This window comes from Mesocricetus auratus, unplaced genomic scaffold (genome assembly GCF_017639785.1).
Source record: "Mesocricetus auratus isolate SY011 unplaced genomic scaffold, BCM_Maur_2.0 Super-Scaffold_100007, whole genome shotgun sequence".
NCBI classification, from domain to species: domain Eukaryota; kingdom Metazoa; phylum Chordata; class Mammalia; order Rodentia; family Cricetidae; genus Mesocricetus; species Mesocricetus auratus.
This window is the reverse complement of record NW_024429191.1, coordinates 62,487,161-62,506,647: the sequence shown is the minus strand read 5'-3', so window position 1 is coordinate 62,506,647 and position 19,487 is coordinate 62,487,161. Positions and strand designations below refer to the sequence as shown.

The 19,487-nt window shown below is 38.6% G+C and overlaps 1 protein-coding gene across 4 annotated transcripts in view; it reads right to left on the bottom strand.

The window, feature by feature from the left end:
• Acaca (acetyl-CoA carboxylase alpha) overlaps positions 1-19,487 on the bottom strand; it is a 267,912-nt gene that overhangs the window by 185,999 nt on the left and 62,426 nt on the right. For 2 of the 4 annotated variants that reach the window (XM_013118312.3, XM_013118317.3), the window contains exons 2-3: positions 19,239-19,285; positions 15,654-15,906 (exon numbers count right to left, since the gene is read on the bottom strand). In XM_013118312.3, the coding sequence (XP_012973766.2) occupies positions 15,654-15,906; positions 19,239-19,285 (300 nt within the window). The remainder of the gene's footprint in view (positions 1-15,653; positions 15,907-19,238; positions 19,286-19,487) is intronic. The other 2 variants (XM_040749367.1, XM_013118313.3) reach the window with 1 other exon arrangement.

Genomic DNA, 19,487 nt, shown 5'->3' with positions numbered 1-19,487 from the left:
TAGGACCCATATAAGGTGGAAGGTAAGAATCAACTCCAGAAGTTGGCCTCTGACCTCCACTGTGCACGTGGCATGTACAGCACAAACACACATCATACATACAATAGTAAGTAAAAATACATTTTAAAAACTAGATCATTTTTAAAATAAACAGTGGGCCACATGTAGACCAGTGTGTCACAAAAAAAAGGATTATAATTATATGATTAAATAATTCTTTTTTCTTTCTTTCTTTTTTGTTTTTTCGAGACAGGGTTTCTCTGTGTAGCTTTAAAGTCTGTCCCGGAACTAGTTCTGTAGACCAGGCTGGCCTCAAACTCACTGAGATCCACCTGCGTGAGCCACCACTGCCTGGTTATGATTAAATAATTTTTTTTTTTTTTGGTTTTTCGAGACAGGGTTCTCTGTGGCTTTGGAGGCTGTCCTGGAACTAGCTCTTGTAGACCAGGCTGGCCTCGAACTCACAGAGATCCGCCTGCCTCTGCCTCCAGAGTGCTGGGATTAAAGGCGTGAGCCACCAACGCCCGGCTTGATTAAATAATTCTTGCCAGGCATGAAGGCACATGCCTTTAATCCCAGCATTCAGGATGCAGAGGCAGAAGGAACTTTGAGTTGGAGACCAGCCCGGTCTATAGAATGAGTTCCAGAATATCCAGGGCTACACATTGCAATTCTGCCTTAAACAAAAGCAAAAACATTTTATCTATCTGAAGTAATAGAGAAACAGACAACATTCCAACATCCTATTATCTAGGGAAAGAATGAGGGATAGCAGCATTTAGGAGAAGAAAAAGAGAAACATCATGAAAATAAAAATATTGAAGTCAGTTTTTAATACTAGCACTCAAGAGGCAGAAGCAGCAAAACTCAAGGCCAGCCTGGTCTACAGATACAGTTGCAGGTCAGCCAGAACTACACAGTAAGATCCTGTCTCAAAATAAAACAAAAATAAAAACATCAAGAGTCATATTCCTTGGTTGCCTTGTTTACAGTAGTATTTTCCATCTTTGGTTCCAATATTAAATGTGAAATGCTCTTTCTTTGTCCCTTGAAACTGCATGTCTTCTAGAGGAGTGGTACCAAAATCTTACATTTTTTTTAATATGTGATTTTCTATGTACCTATATAGCTTTACAGATTTGAAAAAAGAAAACCAATCATTCTTCTCTCATTGATCTATAAAAGTCAATGGGTAAGATCTCTCCTTATGCTTTTTAATGACTTAAAATGGCTCTGTGTATATTTCTTTGCTTGAAACAAGGCCTTACTATGTAGGGCTCAGGCTAGCCTGTATTTCACTATATAGCCCTCAAGCCTACTGCCTCAACTTCCCTTGTGCTGGTATTACAGGCATGTACCACCAGGCCTGGCTAAATTGGTTCTTCTTAATTTACAGAACTATTACCCATAAGATAGCAACAAGAGATGTTCAGAGACTAAGTAGTAGCTACTTTATTAGATTTAATGATACAGTCACAACAAAGGCCATACGTACCACTGCTGGCCCTCAGTGTATGCTAATATGCCAAAGCACTCTCTGAGGTTAATATTTCTAACTATTCAATTTGCTAAAAGTTTCTTCACTCTTAAAAAAAAAAACAAAAAAGCCTGCAGTGGCTCACTCGAAGAGTGCTGTCCTCTTCGAGTACACTCAATAAAGTATGGAAGGAAGAGAGGGAAGGAGGGAGGGAGGGAGGAAGGGGGGGCGAAAGGAAGGAAAAGAAAAGACACACAAAACCAAAACTTCATCTTTTCTGCACTCAGATTGGAACTTTAAAGAGAGTAAAAAAAAAAAATTAAACCCTCAAAATAGAATGACTTGTCCAAATTTTCAAAGGAAGTTTAAAACACAAAGAAATAGAGCTTCCTAGTCCTTCTTTCAGTGTTTTTCCACTTATATCATGAAACATCTATGGTAACATTAACACGGACAGGAAACAATGCCAGGGCACACTGTTCTTGGAAACAAAAATCTTTCCTTCTTTGTATGCAGTTATACTGGCTATTTATTTATTATTTTCTTTCAGGTTCCACATCCAATGACATTTACCAGTGAATCACACTGATCAATAACATGGATGAATTTCACAAGCATCAGACTCAAGGGAAACTCAACAAAACTGCACAGTAACTCCACATAAGTGACACTCTGAAATGAGGATAACCCATCTGCAGTACAAAAAGCTCAGGAGTATGCTGGTGGGGAAATGCCTTCAAAGGCATGGGAGAAGGATGTAGATACTCTGTGTGTTGATCTTGATTGAGATGATCATTACACAATTACCTACATGCACCAAACCACAAGAACTATCATATTTAAAGGGTAGATTTTACTATTAGTAAATTGTACCTCTACAAGTCTGACTTCAGAAAAACTGAAACAAAGTCAGGTGTGGTAGTGCACACCTTTAATTCCAGCACTATGGGAGGCAGAGGCAAGCAGACCTCTGTGAGTTCAAGGCTAGCCTCATCTACAAAGGAGTTCCAGGATAGCCAAGGTTGTTACACAAAGAAATCCTGTCTCGAAAAACAAAACCAAAAACAAAACAAAAAACTCAGGCTGGTGATATGGCTCAATGGTTAAAAGCACTTGCTGCTCTTCCAGAGTACCTGGGTTCAGTTCCCAACACCCACATAGTGGATCATAACTGTCTATGAATCCAGTTCCAGGGGATTAAATAAATGCCCTCTTCTGGCCTCCATGAGCATCTGCATGCAAGTGTGTACATACATACTTTCAGGCATACACACATGCACATAAAATAAAAGGTGATAAATTAAAACAAAGCTTATTATCTACCCAATAGCTAAAGAGGTGATTTTAAAGAGAGACAGTGAATGTCGTCCTTAGCTGCATAATAGCATGTAAATAGATATGACCCTGTTTTGTGACTATAAATTTGTTAATAACTAGAATTTTGAGAGGCAAATAGAGACAGGGTGAAACTGAAAGCAGAACTGACTAGGGAGCTACATGAGAACAGCAAGATGATGCTCCCAGACATTTGAAACCCTTCCATTTTATCCTACAGTTCAATAATTATCTTTTTCCACACCAGCAATTAAATTTTACTGGAGTTTACTCTCTGAAGTGATGTACTACAGAGGCCCAAGACAGGGTAAGCAATAAATATAACAGCACAAGAGAAGTAGTAGTGTACCCGGGCACAGAGAACAGCAAAAGCACCAGGTGAAAAAAAATGGATCAAGCATGAAAACAAACCACTCCTCACCTACCTTTCCCAGGAAACCATTAGAAAGTAAGAATCTAGGCAAAACAAAAGTGAAAAGACAAGGCAACAGAGAATGTCACATGGAAGAATCCCCCAAGATGACAGTTAAAATTATAGGATAGGGGGCTGGAGAGATGACTCAAAGGTTAAGAACATTGAATGCTCTTCTAGAGGTTGAGTTCAATTCCCAGCAACCACATGGTGATTCACAACCATCTATAAAGAGATCTGATGCCCTCCACTGGTGTACAGGGATACATGATGACAGAACACTGTATACAGAATAAATAGATTCAAACAAAAACAAAACAAAACTAGAGGATAAATTGTTCCGGGAATGGTAACCACTTCAGAATTTTAAAGGGTGAGGGGGTTAGCTGTTCTGTTTATATATAGTGTTAAAAATTATAAAAGGTTATTATTCTAGCTCTTGCACACCAGATGGATCAAGCTACAAGTGGGGCACCCACACTAAAGCCCTAAGTAAACAGAAGCTGAGCTCCTTATCTAACCTTCTGGAGAAATCAGGATTACAGACATGATAGACAACCTTCTACTGACAATTTTATTAAATATAATAATGTTCCCTTTACCTTAGTACATATACACACAGAGAGGTATCTGAAGTAAACTGAAGTTAACTATAGCGACTTTACTGTTTTGTCTCCCTGTGTCTGCCTTACAAGGAAAGTAGATTTGAAAGACCAATCAGCTTAGTTTTCCCTTTTTTAAGAGTCTTGCTATGTAGACCAGGCTGGCCTTAAACTAAGAAAGATCAGCCTGCCTTGCCTCCCAGGTGATGCGATTAAAGGCATATACCACTACACCTAGCTATTCAGTTTTTAAGTAACAAAAAAAAAAAAAAACATTATAGCATGCTATATTTTGCTCATTACATTGGAACACTTTTTTTGTGTGTAATAAGTGCTACTCTGTTCTTGAACTGAAAATAAAGCTAAGTAAAAATCTTTAAAATTGTATAACTTTGTCCTTTGACAATAAAAAGCTTTGATGCACACACATGTGTACAAAGACATAAACTTAGGAGGCAGAGGTAGGTGGATTTCTGTGAGTTCTGGCTAGCCTGTTCTACAAATTGAGTTCCAGGACAGAAAAACGCTGTCTCAAAAAAGAAGACAAAACAAAACAAACAAGCAGATAAACAAACCCCAAAGAATAAAAAGTGACATATTTACCCCTGAATATCTACACCCTTATTTTGCACGCAGAATTTGGATAAAAGATATGTGAAACGATGTGATATTGTAGCTATGTTAAAAAGCAGCAATCTTGTTTGGACCTTCTGGTGCTACTAGTCCACGAAGTAGGCAGTCAGTGCCTGGTTGATAACTGGATTTGGATGCCTTTTCAAAAATTAAGAGTCTTTAGCTATAGTAAAGGAGGAAGGCTCTTTGCAGTGTGTAGCACCCTGTTGAAAACAGTTTTGCTGAAGAGCTTTTCTGACTCTTGAGAAGATGCCTGATGAAGTTGTCTTGCCATGTAGTCAGACTGGAGTTGTTGAGGATGCCAAACTCCCAACTTTTTCCTATACTGAAGAGGATATGTACAGGACTTTTCTGGTCCTGCTTCAGGCTTCTTGCAGGTCTGTGTCTTGTAGGAAAAGACCGACATAAAAGACCTAAATGAGTGGTCAGTGCGATGATTCAGTGAGAAAGCTTGGCAACCTGAATTTGGTCTCCACATAAGGTTCAAAGAAGAGAACCAACTCCAGGGTTGTCCTGTGACTCTGCATATACATGATGACACACATACTCATGCATACATCATCTACACATACACACACACAAACACACATACACTTTAAAAACATACATTAAAAAAAAAGACAAATGGGAGAGGTAGTGGCTTAGAGGTTAAGAGCAATGGCAGCTCTTCCAGAGGTTCTGAGTTCGATTCCCAGCAACCACATGACGGCTCACAACCATCAGTAATGAGATCTAGTTTCCTCTTCTGGCATGCAGGCAGAATACCGTATTCATAATAAATAAATAAATCTTTAAAAAAAAAAAGACAAATGATTTGCTTGACAGCAGTCATTAAAAGTCCCTCCATTATCTTTGTCTATTACCTTGTTTTATGATCTAGTTTCTGTTTTGAACAAATTGCCTGAAAATTAATCAGTTGTAAAAAAAAAAACAATAAATTTAGAATCACTGAGTTTTGAAAATTATTAGAATAATCATGTTTCCATTTTATTCTTTTTCATGCTTTTGAGGGACAACTGTAGTTGGAGGTTTTTCTCATCCTGCCTGCCAGTTTCCAAATAACCACTCTAAGGCTTAATGTTAATTACAATTGCTTGGCTGATGGCTCGGGCTTCTTACTGACTAGCTCTATATACAAATTAACCGATTTCTGATATTCTATATTTTACCATGATGGTTCCTGGCTTGTAGCATGCATAATAAAAACCCAGAGACAGATATTAGGGGGGGAAAGCTGAAAGATCAGAGAAGCAAAGCAGCCAAGCCTCTAGAAACTTCTTACCTCTACCAAGGCTCAAACCAAAAAGGGGTGATCCTGTCCTCAGTGTGACTGCAGACTGAATACACTATGCTCCTGTGTCCACCCACCTTATATTCCTCGAACTAAAGGAGTGCACCACCACTGCCCAACTTCTTCTTTTTTTGGTTTTTCGAGACAGGGTTTCTCTGTGGCTTTGGAGGCTGTCCTGGAACTCACTCTGTAGACCAGGCTGGCCTCGAACTCACAGAGATCCGCCTGCCTCTGCCTCCCGAGTGCTGGGATTAAAGGCGTGTGCCACCACCACGGCTTGGCATTTCTTGAAAAAACAAAATCAGAAGCTGGGAAGGGTTCAGTAGGTAAGAGCTCTTGTTATTCTTACAGATAATACATTCAGTTTCCAGCACTACAACCATTTCCAGGGACTCTGATACCCTCTTCTAATTTCCACAGGCACCAGGTATGCACATGGTACTCATACTTTCATGCAAGAAAACTCATACATATATAATAAGTCTTTTTTTAAATGTTTAAAAGTCAAACAAAAACAAAAAGAAAAAACAGCCTTTATTTTCTTACAGATTAGAAAAACTATCTAATTAATTTCCCCATAAACTCAAGCTAGGGCTGTCAGTAATTTAACATTTTTAATGATATATGTTTCCCAAGTACAGCACCTATCACTTTTGAATTATGTAATACCTCCTTTTTTGTCTGCAGAACTCTCCATATCAAAATAGCAAAGGCTGGGATGCTAGAGAGATGGCTCAGTGGTTAAGAGCACTGCTGCTTTTTCCAGAGGACCCAGGTTCAGTTGCCAGCACCCACGTGACAAGTCACAACTGTCTTTACCTCCAGTTCCAGACCAATGCACTTAAATTAGTTATAAAAAGATGGCAAAGGCAGGAAGATTTTCCTCCAGATTTTGACCTTGTAAGCATTAACCACAGTCCCCTAAACCAATTTCCCTACAGTTGCTTCAAACCCAGGAGAGCAAGGGATATTATTCTCTGTCTACTTATTTGGCTTCTTCACTCATGTTAGAATGTTCCTGATGGTCTCAAAATACAGAGGTTTTGTCTACATTCAGTGTTTTCTCACCCCATCTCTCTTCTCTTTTGCATTTTCTCCTTACACATGGTTCACACACAAATAATTTGGTTTTCCAAAAGGACTCAGAAGAGAGGGAGAGAAATCTAAAATATAGCTAGAAACAGAGTTAAATATGGTAATTCTAGACACTGCTAGTAAAGCTATGGAAAATTAGCATTAGGAGAAACAATGAAAGATACATAGGAATGCTATTTTTGTAACTTTTCTGTGAGTATAAAATTATTTCAAAATGAAAGGATTTTTTGTTGTTGTTTTTTGTCTTTTTTTGTTGTTGTTGTTTTTGTTTTTTTGTTTGGTTGGTTGTTTTTTTTGGGGGGGGGGGTTCCAGACAGGGTTTCTCTGTATTGTTTTGGAGGTTGTCCTGGAACTTGCTCTGTAGACCAAGGTGGCCTCGAACTCACAGAGATCCGCCTGCCTCTGCCTCCCAAGTGCTGGGATTAAAAGCGTGCACCACCACTGACCGGCTAAAATGAAAAGATTTTTAAAGTAAGGTTTCTTTTGTTTGTTTGTTTGGTTTAATTTCGTTTAATTCTTCAAAACAGGGTTTCTCTGTGTAGCCCTGGCTGTCCTGGAACTCACTCTATAGACCAGGTTGGCTTCATAAAATTAAGTTTCAAAAAGTTTTAATAATACAAGAAAGTGTTACATTAGAAAAACTGAATTATGTATTCACTAGAACATTATTTTTAATAAAATTTATTGTTAAGTGGTTAAAAAATATTAAGTAGTGATTATCACTGGAAGAAACGATTTTAGATTTTTAGTTCCTTTTTATATGTCAGAATTCTAACTTGTCTACAATGAACATATTAAGAGATTAAGAGCGCTGGCAGCTCTTCCAGAGGACCTGGGTTCAATTCCCAGCCGATACATGGCAGCTCACAGCTGTCTGAAAGTCTAGTTTCAGGGGATCTGACACCCTCACACATATATGCAGGCAAAACACCAATGAATATAAAATAAAAATCAATTGTTAATAAAACAATAAATGCAAATTCACTTGTGAATTTATGCCAATAGAATGGAGGCAAGGGAAAAACTCATGAAATATAAGAGAAATATATCATGGTGGAACAGAGCTTTACTTGTAACGAACATTTAACTTTATAGAATAAACTCCTGAGAGATAAATACATACATGGTCACATACAGCTCCTGTTTTCAGAATGGAAAGGAGGAAAGGGTAAGCAACAGAGAAAGCAGACTGTTGCCTCCAGCAAGAGCACCAAGTTGCAGATCTCATAATGACCTTCTGTGTCTACTCACTACCATGGCAACTGGGAACCTCAGAATATTAAGGAAAGAGTACTGAAAGAAAATTTGAAAAGCTACTGGGGGAAGGAGAAAAACTTAGGCAAGCCAAATAAGAAAAGTTAAGAGAAACATAGGGCACCCTTACATGTCTATCTATCTATAAGTAAAGCCATGATGGGAAGTGCAACTAGAGCCAGTTCCCTACTTATCAAGATTGGCACAAATAGACCAAGAGAGGGAAAAGGCATGTATTTTAATGATGGTTATTCTCAATGTAAGAACAGGAAAAATAACGGCACATGTTTTCTGTAATCAAGCCTTTCAACACTAAATATCCAAGTGTTATGCAAAAGACTGACTTTCCTGAGTCAAACATTTTATCACCTAGGCACAGTGGCACAAGCCTGTAAATCTAGGATTCAAAAGAGAAAGGCAGTATCATCATGTGTTCAAAGCCAGCCTGGGTTACAAAGTAACTTCAAGGCTAGCCTGAACTTCATGGTAAAATTCTGTTTCAAAACCAAAACAAGAAAATTATCTTGATTAAGGGTTACATGATAATATTTCAGCAACTGGAAGTTAAGACAGGAGACTTTCAAGTTCAAGGGTTACATAACAAGGCCATGTTTCAAAAAATTTATTTTTTTCAAAGAAATTTATAAGCAAACTTTAAACCACATGATATTGGGTGCAGCACATTTTATATTCCTGAAAGCTTTTGCAGCTATTATTTAACTTTAAAACCTCTACCACCAAGCTCCAATGACGTCATTAAACTGACTATAAAGTCATAAAACTCAAGGAGTTTAAGTGAGACTAAATTAACAAATTCCCATTTCTTTCTATGTCAAACAAAAATAGTTCAACTACAACTAAAAAGCTCTATTCTTCATAGATTTTAACAAAAATGGCCATCTTCATCATGACTATGCAGCTGACTATATTACTAGTGTTAAGGAAGTGCCAAATGGTACTGGTTTGAGTCTGCTTTTCTTTTTCCCTGCACCAAATAATCACTAGCAATCATGATTGGGGAAGTCTTTTATATATGTTTATCTTATTGGTTGTTGAATAAAGACTGTTGGCCAATAGGGAAGTAAGATAGGTGGGACCAGGAGTCAACAAGGATTCTGGGAAATGTAGTAAAGAGAAGTCACTATATCATCCTGGCAGGAGAGGACCCATGAGCCTGGCGTTCTCAGTAAGACCTTATAGAAATATATATATATTAGTAGTCATGGGTTAATACTTATAACAGAACTAGTCAATGAGAAGCCCTGGACATTGGCCGACAGCATTGTAACTAGTAGAGTCTCTGTGTGTTATTTGGGGGCGCTGAAGCGGCGACAGAACCCAGGCGGAAATCCCGCAACACAATCATACATGTATTTCCGTGAATTATTAACTCCTTTTCAAATAAGTTTCTAGTCACAATCACAAAAGGTAGGGGTGGAGGGAGAAACGGGGATATCTGTGAGAGTTTGAGTCCAACTATGTCTAGTGATTTCCAGGCCATCCAGAGCCAAAAGAGAAAAAGAAGATTAAGTGAGGATGAGAAATGAGATGTCTTAGCAGGTAAAACCTGACAAAGCCTGATGACCTTAACTTCATCCCAGAGTCCACATTGTGAAAGGAGTTGTCTTCTGATCTCTGCATACACAGTGGGACACTTTTGCCTACACCCATATAAATAAATATAAAAAATTTCTTCAAAAGAAATTAAAAGATGTAAAATGTAATGTATGATGTTGCATATATGTTTGAATGAATTAGAATTTGGGAATTTATTAAATGAGACAAAAAAATTTAAGATTTATCTTTATTATTATTTTTTGTTGTTTTTTCCAAACAGGGCTTCTCTGTGTCACCTTGGCTGTCCTAGAACTCACTCTGTAGACCAGGTTGGCCTCAATCTCTCAGAGATCCACCTGCTTCTGCCTCCCTAGTGCTGGGAATAGAGGCATGCACCACCACTGTCTAGTTTATCTTTATCATTTATAATTATTGGGAGTGGGAAGGTGTATGTGCATCCTTACCTGCTGAGCCATCTTTCACACCTGACACGAAAATTTTGAAACAGAAAGATAGAGAGTTTTGGTAGATTAGGTCTGTAACATATCAGGCCCGAGATTTCAATCTACGATAACCACACCACCAAAAAAGGCAGTTTATAAATGTATATGGGGCTGGAAAGGTGGCTAAGTGGTTAAGAGCACTGGCTGCTCTTCCAGAGGACCCATGCACCATTCCCAACATCTACACAACTGCTAACAACAGTCCATTATTCCAGTTGCAAGACCTCTGACACCCTATTCTGGCCTCTGCAGGCACTATGCATGTGGTACACAGATATACAAGCAAGCAAAACACCCAGAAACATAAAACATAAAAACTTAAAAAAAATAAATAAAAATAAGAAATGTATGTGTGGCACGGCATGATGGTTAAACACTTGGGAGCTGAAGGAGGAGGATAGCAGAGAGCTCCAGGACAGTGAGAGATACATAAGAAGAACCTGTCTCAAAAAGAAAGAAGAAAAGAATGATGAAGAGCAGGAAGAGAAACACACAATGCAACAAAGGTGGATGCAAGAAGCGAATTCAGAGGAGCTGGGAAAATGGCTCAGGGGTTAAGAGCACTTGCTGCTCTTTCAAGAGGACTCCAGTTTGGTTCCTAGAACCTATTGTAGTCAAGAAATTCATAACCAACCACCTATAACTACAGTTCCATGGAATCTAATGCCTTCTTTGAATCTCTGAGGGTACTGAGCTTATATAGCATACACATACCCAGACAGACACACACACTCATAAATAAAAATTATAAAAGAAAGAAAAGGCCAGTTGTGGTGGCACAATCTGGTAGGGTTTGCTGAAGGAGGCAGAGGCAGGAGGATCACTAGTTCGAGGTCAGCCTGGGCTACACATAAAAGTCAGGCGTTGGTGACGCACGCCTTTAATCCCAGCACTCGGGAGGCAGAGGCAGGCAGATCTCTGTGTGTTTGAGGCCAGCCTGGTCTACAGAGGGAGTTCCAGGACAGCCTCCAAAACAATACAGAGAAACCCTGTCTAGAAAAAGAAAGAAAGAAAGAAAGAAAGAAAGAAAGAAAGAAAGAAAGAAAGAAAGAAAGAAAGAAAGAAAGAAAAGAATTCAGAAGACTAGGGGCTGGAGAGGTGGCTCAGCGGTTAAGAGCACTAGCTGCTCTTCCAGAGGACCTGGGTTCAATTCCTAGCACCCACATGGCAGTTTGTAACTGTCTGTATTTTCTACAGTTCCAAGGGAACTGACACCATCATACCAATGCACATAAAATAAAGTTAAATAAATTATTTTAAAAAAAAAAGAATTCAGAAGACTAAAGAGAGTATTAGCAGAATAATGTCTGGTTGGTGGATATATAAGCCTTTATTAATTTTCTGTGATATTTATTAAATAAATCATTACTTTTCAAATATACTTTATATCCTTTTGAAGTAAGGCTGACTGAACTAAAGACCTGCTCAAAGAAATCATAAGTCTAATAGAATAGCTGACACAACTCTGACTAGTTTCCATATTCAGTCAAGTGACCTTACACATGTTATATCAGTTCCCCACATGTATATTATGGGAATGATAATACAACAGCTGCCTCACTGGTTGTACTGAAGATTAAGTGTGACGCTCCACACAAAACACAGCAGCAGTGTCTGACATACACTAAAGCACTTGATGAATGCTATCTATTATTGCCATTATTTTTCTAATCAGTCACAGAGAAAACATGACTGAGTGTTATTAAGCGAGAGGCAATACAGCTCAATAACAGAACTAAATAAACATGAGGCCCTGGATTCAGTCCCAAGCTCTAATACATAAAAAAGATAATGTGAAAAATAGAATAGGCCATACCAGCAAAAAATAGGCCCCATCACTCAAAGTCAATACCAGATTCTCTACGAACCTTACTTTAACATCATTATATCCTAGAGATAAACATGCACAGAACTCTGTATGGTTTTCTTTTTTAAGTCTACAACAATGAAAAAGGTTATCTGGGAGGCAATTGCAAACTGACTCATGTCTGTTTGGTGTCACAGGAGAAACTACAGGTAATTTCTAATTACAAAAGAGCTTTGTCAAGCAGTAGGGGAACACTCCTTAATTCCTAACACTCAGGATGCAGAAGTAGGCAAATCTCTGTGAGTTCAAGGTCAACCTGGTCTACTACAGAGCACATTTCAGGACAGCTAGGGCTGTTACAATCCTAACTATAGCTGATAAGACTCCCCACCCTGCCATCTCCCTCCCCCTCCCCCGTTTATCTATTAAAAAGCCTAAGCAGTTCTTCAATGAGATTTGCCCATTCCCACCAAGTTGTAACTATTTCTCACGCCTTTGTTTTCAAATACTGGGGTGATAAAGCTTAGGAAGTGATTTACCCAATCTTTCAATGACTGAACAAACATGATGCATGTCTGCTCTGTCCCTAGAAAGTCTATGTTCTAATCTTGCTTATCCATCAGACCACTAAAATGTTCACTTAGCACCCTACCTCAAGCTCACAGCAATTATTTCTCTTTGTTTTAGATGGCCGAGTTAACACTTGTGAGGACTGGGCCTGTCTCCTTAACTTATATCGTGTATGAAAGATCAGGCCATTTATTCTAGGAACTGCTAGTAAATTCAACCAGTTTATACATAGTATTCAAAAAGTGAAAGCAGTGACTGAATCAGCATTATCTTCATTTCTCAAGAGAGCAAATGAGTTCAATGCAAAATTATGGACTGCCAATAGTCACATACAATTTAATTAGCAACAGACATCATAAAAGTCTCCCTATCAAAGAAAGAATTTAAATTACTCCCAAAGACACCGTCATATCCACGGGTAAAAAGGATTAAGAAAGAAACCTTGTTCTATTTGGAACAGTGCTAAGAAGTTACTGAAAACTGGCAACTGTCCTCTTCCCCAGCTGCTGATCACACTCCTACCCATGAGCAACAACCAGAGAGTTCTGACAACAATGAGGCATCCAAGATATTGCAGTCATGCCACTGACCACACAGCCACTGCCTGACAGCCATGGGCCTTGGGAATGGCTTGGCACCTACATACTGCCTCAGAATATCATCAGCTGAGTTTCCTGTAATAGCATGTATTGCACTATTGCCAAATTCAGTGTCCTAATTCAACAAATGAACATTATGTCTCACATAAAATTAAGCTGGACAAATTTCTCAAAGAGCAGTGTGACTTCAAAGATTTAGCACTAACCTAGTCTTTTTCAATAGGTCAATATGACAATTTGAAACTAATTCTTGGTTGTATGGAATGATATACTACATTATAAAAGTAGTGGTGATAGTTGTGTTGAGAGAGCTATATAGCCTTGGATGTCCTGGAACTCACTCTGTAGACCAGGTTAGCATCAAATTCACAGAGATCTGCCTGCCTCTGACTCCTGAGCACCATCATCTTCAGTCCTATTGCAAAAGTTTTAGTACCACCAGTCAACTGTCCTCCAAATGTGAGTAGTCTCAGTAGTTCACAACTCCCACATACTTCCAAATGACTTTGAGGGGGACAATAACACCAGTACTAACCTAAGAGTCAACCTAAGTCATAAAGGAGCAAAGCATGTTTGCATAAAGCCCTAATTTTTTTTGTTTGTTTTTTGTTTTTCCAGACAGGGTTTCTCTGTGGCTTTGGAGGCTGTCCTGGAACTCACTTTGTAGACCAGGCTGGCCTCCAACTCACAGAGATCCACCTGCCTCTGCCTCCCAAGTGCTGGGATTAAAGGTGTGCACCACCAACGCCCGGCTAAAGTCCTAATTTATAATCCCTGATGCTAATTCTTCTTTTTGTCCTGAAGTTAGGTATAATATTTTTTTCATTAACTCCAGAAAACCAACTTTATCAGAAATACTTCCAAAATTTAAGAGAAAAAAAAGCTGCTGAAGGTCAGGCAGGCAAACAGAGTAAAACAATTATAAAAACGCAACTGGGAGGGCTAGAGAGATGGCTCAGCCATTGAAGGCTAGGCTCACAACCAAAAATGCAACTGGGACATTTGAGTTTGAATTCTCAACATTAACCAAGTTATTTCCCCTCATCAGACCTCAGTTTTCTATCTAATAAATTGAAAGCATTCAACTAATTAGGCAAGGTAGTATGTACCTGTAATCAGAGCAATCGGGAGGCTAAGCCAGGATAAGTCCAAGTTTTAGGTTGGCCTAAGGAATAAGAGATTCTGTCTTGACAAATACATTTAAAAAGCACTAAAACTTTAGGTAAGTTATCTTCTTCACTGCAAGTCACAGAAACCATGAAGTAAAACATATCTAAGTTTGCTTTACCCTTCTGACCTCCACATAGCTTAAATGGGAGTGATTATTAATATACACTAAACTGCTTCATCTTACAGAAGGTAGGATTCCAAGTCCCATGGATAACAACAAAGAATTATCAGAACAAGTATGGAATTTTACTATAATATTTACCCTCAGTGTACATTAGAATCACCTGAATAGCATCCCTCTCCCTCTCTCTCTCTCTCCCTCTCCCCTCTCCCTGCGTGCGTGCGTGTGTGTGTGTGTGTGTGTGTGTGTGAGAGAGAGAGAGAGAGAGAGAGAGAGAGATGAGGTTTTTATTTCCTAAGGTTAACTCACAAATGAAGGATAAACAAATCTGACCCAAACTCTTTAAACCGAAAAACTGAAAAGCAAATGACTAAACTAGTTATCTAATCAATCAAAGAGCATGGTTGCTCATACCAGCACTCCAGTAACTCTAACACTCCAAAGTTCAGGGCAGGAAAATTTTAGGAATTTAAAGTCAACCTGGGCTACATAGTGAATTCGAGGCCAGTCTCAGTTACATAAGACCCTGTCCCAGAACAAAACCAAAAACAGTTACTTTAACATGAGTGAGCTAGCACACACCTGTAATATCTGCACTTAGAAGGTGGAGTCTGGAAGATCAAGAAATCAGGGGAATTTGGAGCTACATTAGACCCTGTTTCAAAAAAACAAACAAACAAACAAAGAAAAAAGGCAGTGTCCATAGGCACTGTGTACAGTTCCAGCACTCAGGAAGCAAAAGCAGGAAGTTCTCAACAAGCTCCAGGCTAGCCTGCTCTACATAAGAAGTTCCAGTTCAAGCAGGGCTAATGGAACCCTGCCTCAAAACACAAACAACAAAACACACAAGGGCTAAGGATGTAGATCAGTGGTTGAGTGTTTACCTACCATGTATAAGATCCTGAGGTCAATCTCTAGCACTGATGGGCATGGGGCGGAGGGGGTGAAGACTACAAATGTGACCAAATCTGCAAAGTACAACAGAAACTGAAATTCCTCAAACTAACTTTCATTCACTGGGTCATACTGAAAGACCTGGAAAAAAGCTAAGAGGAACATGTAGGAAAAGATACTCCCTAAACCTGATAAGTGCGTGATTTCCTATTCTTAGAAGATGGGCCCAGTGAATGGAGGTGATGTTTATAAATTTTCTTTTTCCTTTCAGAACATGAGAGTGAAAATAACAAAACAGAGTAAACACATTACCCATGAAGCAACTCTTCTCACCTCATGTGAAAGGCCAAACCATCCTGTAAAGCAGAGATCCCCAAATCAGAAAGTGTATCTGAGCTGACAGAAGCTGGTGACAGGGAGCCCTCCTTCTCCTCCAATAGGTCTAGCTTCACCAGGTTACTGATCTCATCTTCCGAGTTGTCTTCAGACACAGACCCGATTATGAAACGGGAGTGCTGGTTCAGCTCCAGAGTTTTGGCCAACTGAGATGGTTCATCCATTATTCTTTCAAAATAAGCTCTCAGAGCTGTGGGGAAAATGAAGAGAAAAGCAAGTTATTGGCTATAACATAAAGGTGAGGACACTCAAGAGAGTGAGTCATAACCACAAACAGCCCCTGGAAACAAGACGTCTGAGAACTGGCTTCCGTGGCTAATCTAGTCCAGTACTTGTTCCCTCCAAGGAAGAAAAGGAAGAATCAGAGTAACTATGTTTATAAATTAAAAGTTTTATTTTCCCCAGAAAAATATTTCTCACACTCTATAAGCCATTCTCCATCTTTCCACTAATTCAGTGATACTGTAGAGGTAATTATGATCTATGGGAATCTTCACTATAAGCCAAAGGTGTTGCTAGATGAGATTGTGACTTATCTGTAGCACTGTGGGTACTGAGTGCTAAGAGTTTAGGGAGACTAGCAACCACTTAAAACTCGGTGTCTAAACTACAAAAAGATCACCTGGTTCCAAACACCATATAATGAGACATTATGTATTTTATTAAGCACACACATGTAAAGTAAAACAGTAAACAAAAAACTTGTGTTTTCATGTGTTTTTTCCCCTCAAAATGATTATTTTAAAAATCTACCCCTGAGGCCGGGCGTTGATGGCACACGCCTTTAATCCCAGCACTCGGGAGGCAGAGGCAGGTGGATCTCTGTGAGTTCGAGGCCAGCCTGGTCTACAGAGCGAGTTCCAGGACTGACAGCCTCCAAAACAATACAGAGAAACCCTGTCTCGAAAAACCAAAAAAAAAAAAAAAAGTCTACCCCTGAATGTTATTTTTGTTGTTAATTCTGTATACAGAATTGGTAGAAGAAGTGATTCTACCACCAAATTTTAAACATGTATTCAAAGTAGTGGATATATCATCTCAAACACCATTTTTCTAGATACAGTACCTTACTAGTCATTATCAGTAGTTATAAACAAACTTAACCAAAATAGTTACCAGTTCAAAGCCCCATAGCAAGAAAACACCAAATTAAGTTAAAAGCATTGTGTCCCCTCAAATATTTATTTTAAAAAACTTTAAATCAGCCAGGCATGGTGGCTTACACCTTTAATTGCAGCACTTGGGAAGCAGAAGCAGGTGGATGGATCTCTGGGAGTTCAAGGACAGCCTGATCTACAAAGTGAGTTCCAGGACAACTAGGGCTAACTCTATATATCAACTTGGTACTAAACAATTTGTGATTTAGCCAATAATTTAAATTCAGAAAATGATTACCAATCCTAATTTTAAGGTGTTCCAAGATATGGTACTATTAGAAAACAATGCATTTATTGATAAATTTTAATATGCTATAAGCCACTATCAGGAACAAAAGTATGTGGAAAACAGTGATCATATCAGACAAGAAAATATCAATGTTTTGGTAGGAGGTGGCAATGGTTCTGTGAATAAACCCAGGCCTTCACCTATAAGGCAATCCTCTGTCACTAGGAATACCCTCTGCACATTCAAACTTTGTTTGTATGTTTATTTTGAGATAGAGTCACACCAAGTTGCTCAGGCTGACCTTGAACTTACTCTTCAGACCAGGCTGGCTTTAAAATGTGATCCTCCTGACTCAGCCTCCTGAGTCACTGGGGTTACATTCCTTTGCCACCAGAAGTTTTTTAAATGTTTGGAAATAACAATGAGTATGTTAAAATTACACATTCACCATTCTTTTGGTATGATTTGGAAGCCAGAGTTTATCTGTTTAGAGACAAAATAGTGTTTTCAAATGTGATCCCTGGCCCGGAAGCTGCTTGTTGAGGAACTTGTAAGAGTTCCAGTCCTTGGGCCCATCTTAGACCAACTGTTTCAGAAGCTCTAGGCTGAGGTGTAATAGTGTGTTTTAACAAAACCTAAAGCTTAAGAATCATTGTGCTGCAAGAGGAAAACAACAGTAACAAATTGTCAGCAATACAAAATATACATGGAAAATAAAAGGAAAAAACAAAACAAAGAATCTGAACATTCTGGAAAGCAGCTGAAGAATACTTAAACTAACCTTTATTTATGAAACCAGCATAGAAGTGAGACAATGGGGGGGAGGAAGAGGTATAAAGGTAAGGGGCAGAGGAGAACAAGACAGCATAACACGGGAGAAGTAAGAGAATCTATGTAGAATCTAGACTTAAACATATTGTGTGTGTATATACATGCATATATATGACCTGTAAATAAAAAATGAGTATTTGAGTTGAGAAAGGGGACCAATAGGGTGGAAAGAGGGACTGGAAAGGACAGTCCAAGAGTAAACATGAGCAATATACAATGATATACATGTCTGGTAAACGTTTAAATGAAACCCATTATTTGTACATTAAAATAACAAAACAAAAATCAAATATAAAAGTTCTGGGTCAGAGGAGTAACTCAGTGGTAAAGCACTTGCTGAACAAATAGGAGGCCCTATTTCAAACCCCAGCAATAGAAAAAAATTGTCTAAATTTACTATAAATTTACATTGCAATATATTTCTTTCTTCCTTTGTTTTAAGTCTCCAAATTGTATGGAGTTCAGTCTAAAATAAAACCAAGTCATTAGAAGAAAAAAGGGAGTTAGGGAATAACAGAAAAAGAAAAAGGGATATTCTAATATACAGACCACTTTGAAAAATATTAAGATACAGCAAAAGAAAATCAATTTTTTTGGGAGGAGGCCAGGGAGAGATAGCATCGAATGGCCAGACTAACCCCAAATTTCTGCAGCTGAGTTTGCCTTGCCTCTATCTCCCAACAGCTGGGACTATAGGTGTATGCCACCACATCTGGCTTACATCTGCCTTCATTAGTGAACTAATAAGGCACACACACACACATCAACAATCTAATTTATAATTTGGCAGTCACAAAAATTAAATTCACAAGCAAGTAGTGATTCTTTAAATCATGGAAGGCCACTGTTAATAAAACAGAGTTCCTGGGCTAAGGAAGCAAAGGCTCAACACAGTCAGCTTCAAGCTGTCCTCTCCTAGCTACTAGCACCAGGAGGCCTTTTCTAATGACTGCATAGACTGGAAACAGCTCAGTGTTTAACAGCTCTGACACCTGCCCAGCAGCAAGCACCTGTTCAGAACACTGCTTCCCAGCACAAGCATGCACACCACCAGAAAGGGAGGTCATGCCTGGAAAATCACTGAGTAGCCACCCAGACACTCTAGAAGCTACCACAGCCTGTCCCATTTCCATTGATTTTAGTCCTGAATTAGAGAGAAAGTAGTGGGTCATCACCATGGTCAGACTACTTGTTCACTTGCCAGTATTCTCCATGGAAGACAACAGAAACCCCACAGTTGAACATCTTAGCACATGAAAATTTTTACTACATTATAAACATAAAAGAGTATTATTTAAAACTGACCTCTTATAATTCTTATTGTCTCAGCAGATATCCGCCTCCAAAAAGAACTAAACAAAGAGAAAAACGGAGATTTGAAGGTTGTTTTTTGTTTGCTTTTTTAATCCCAAATTTTTGTCAATTCTAGTTTTATTCAGTGTAGTACAAAAATAGTAAAATTCAAAATAACATGTTTTCTTGTAAATATTACTTATTGAAGTACAAAGTTCAGTAGTTTATTACTTAATTATGCAAAACAAAAGTATTTCATGT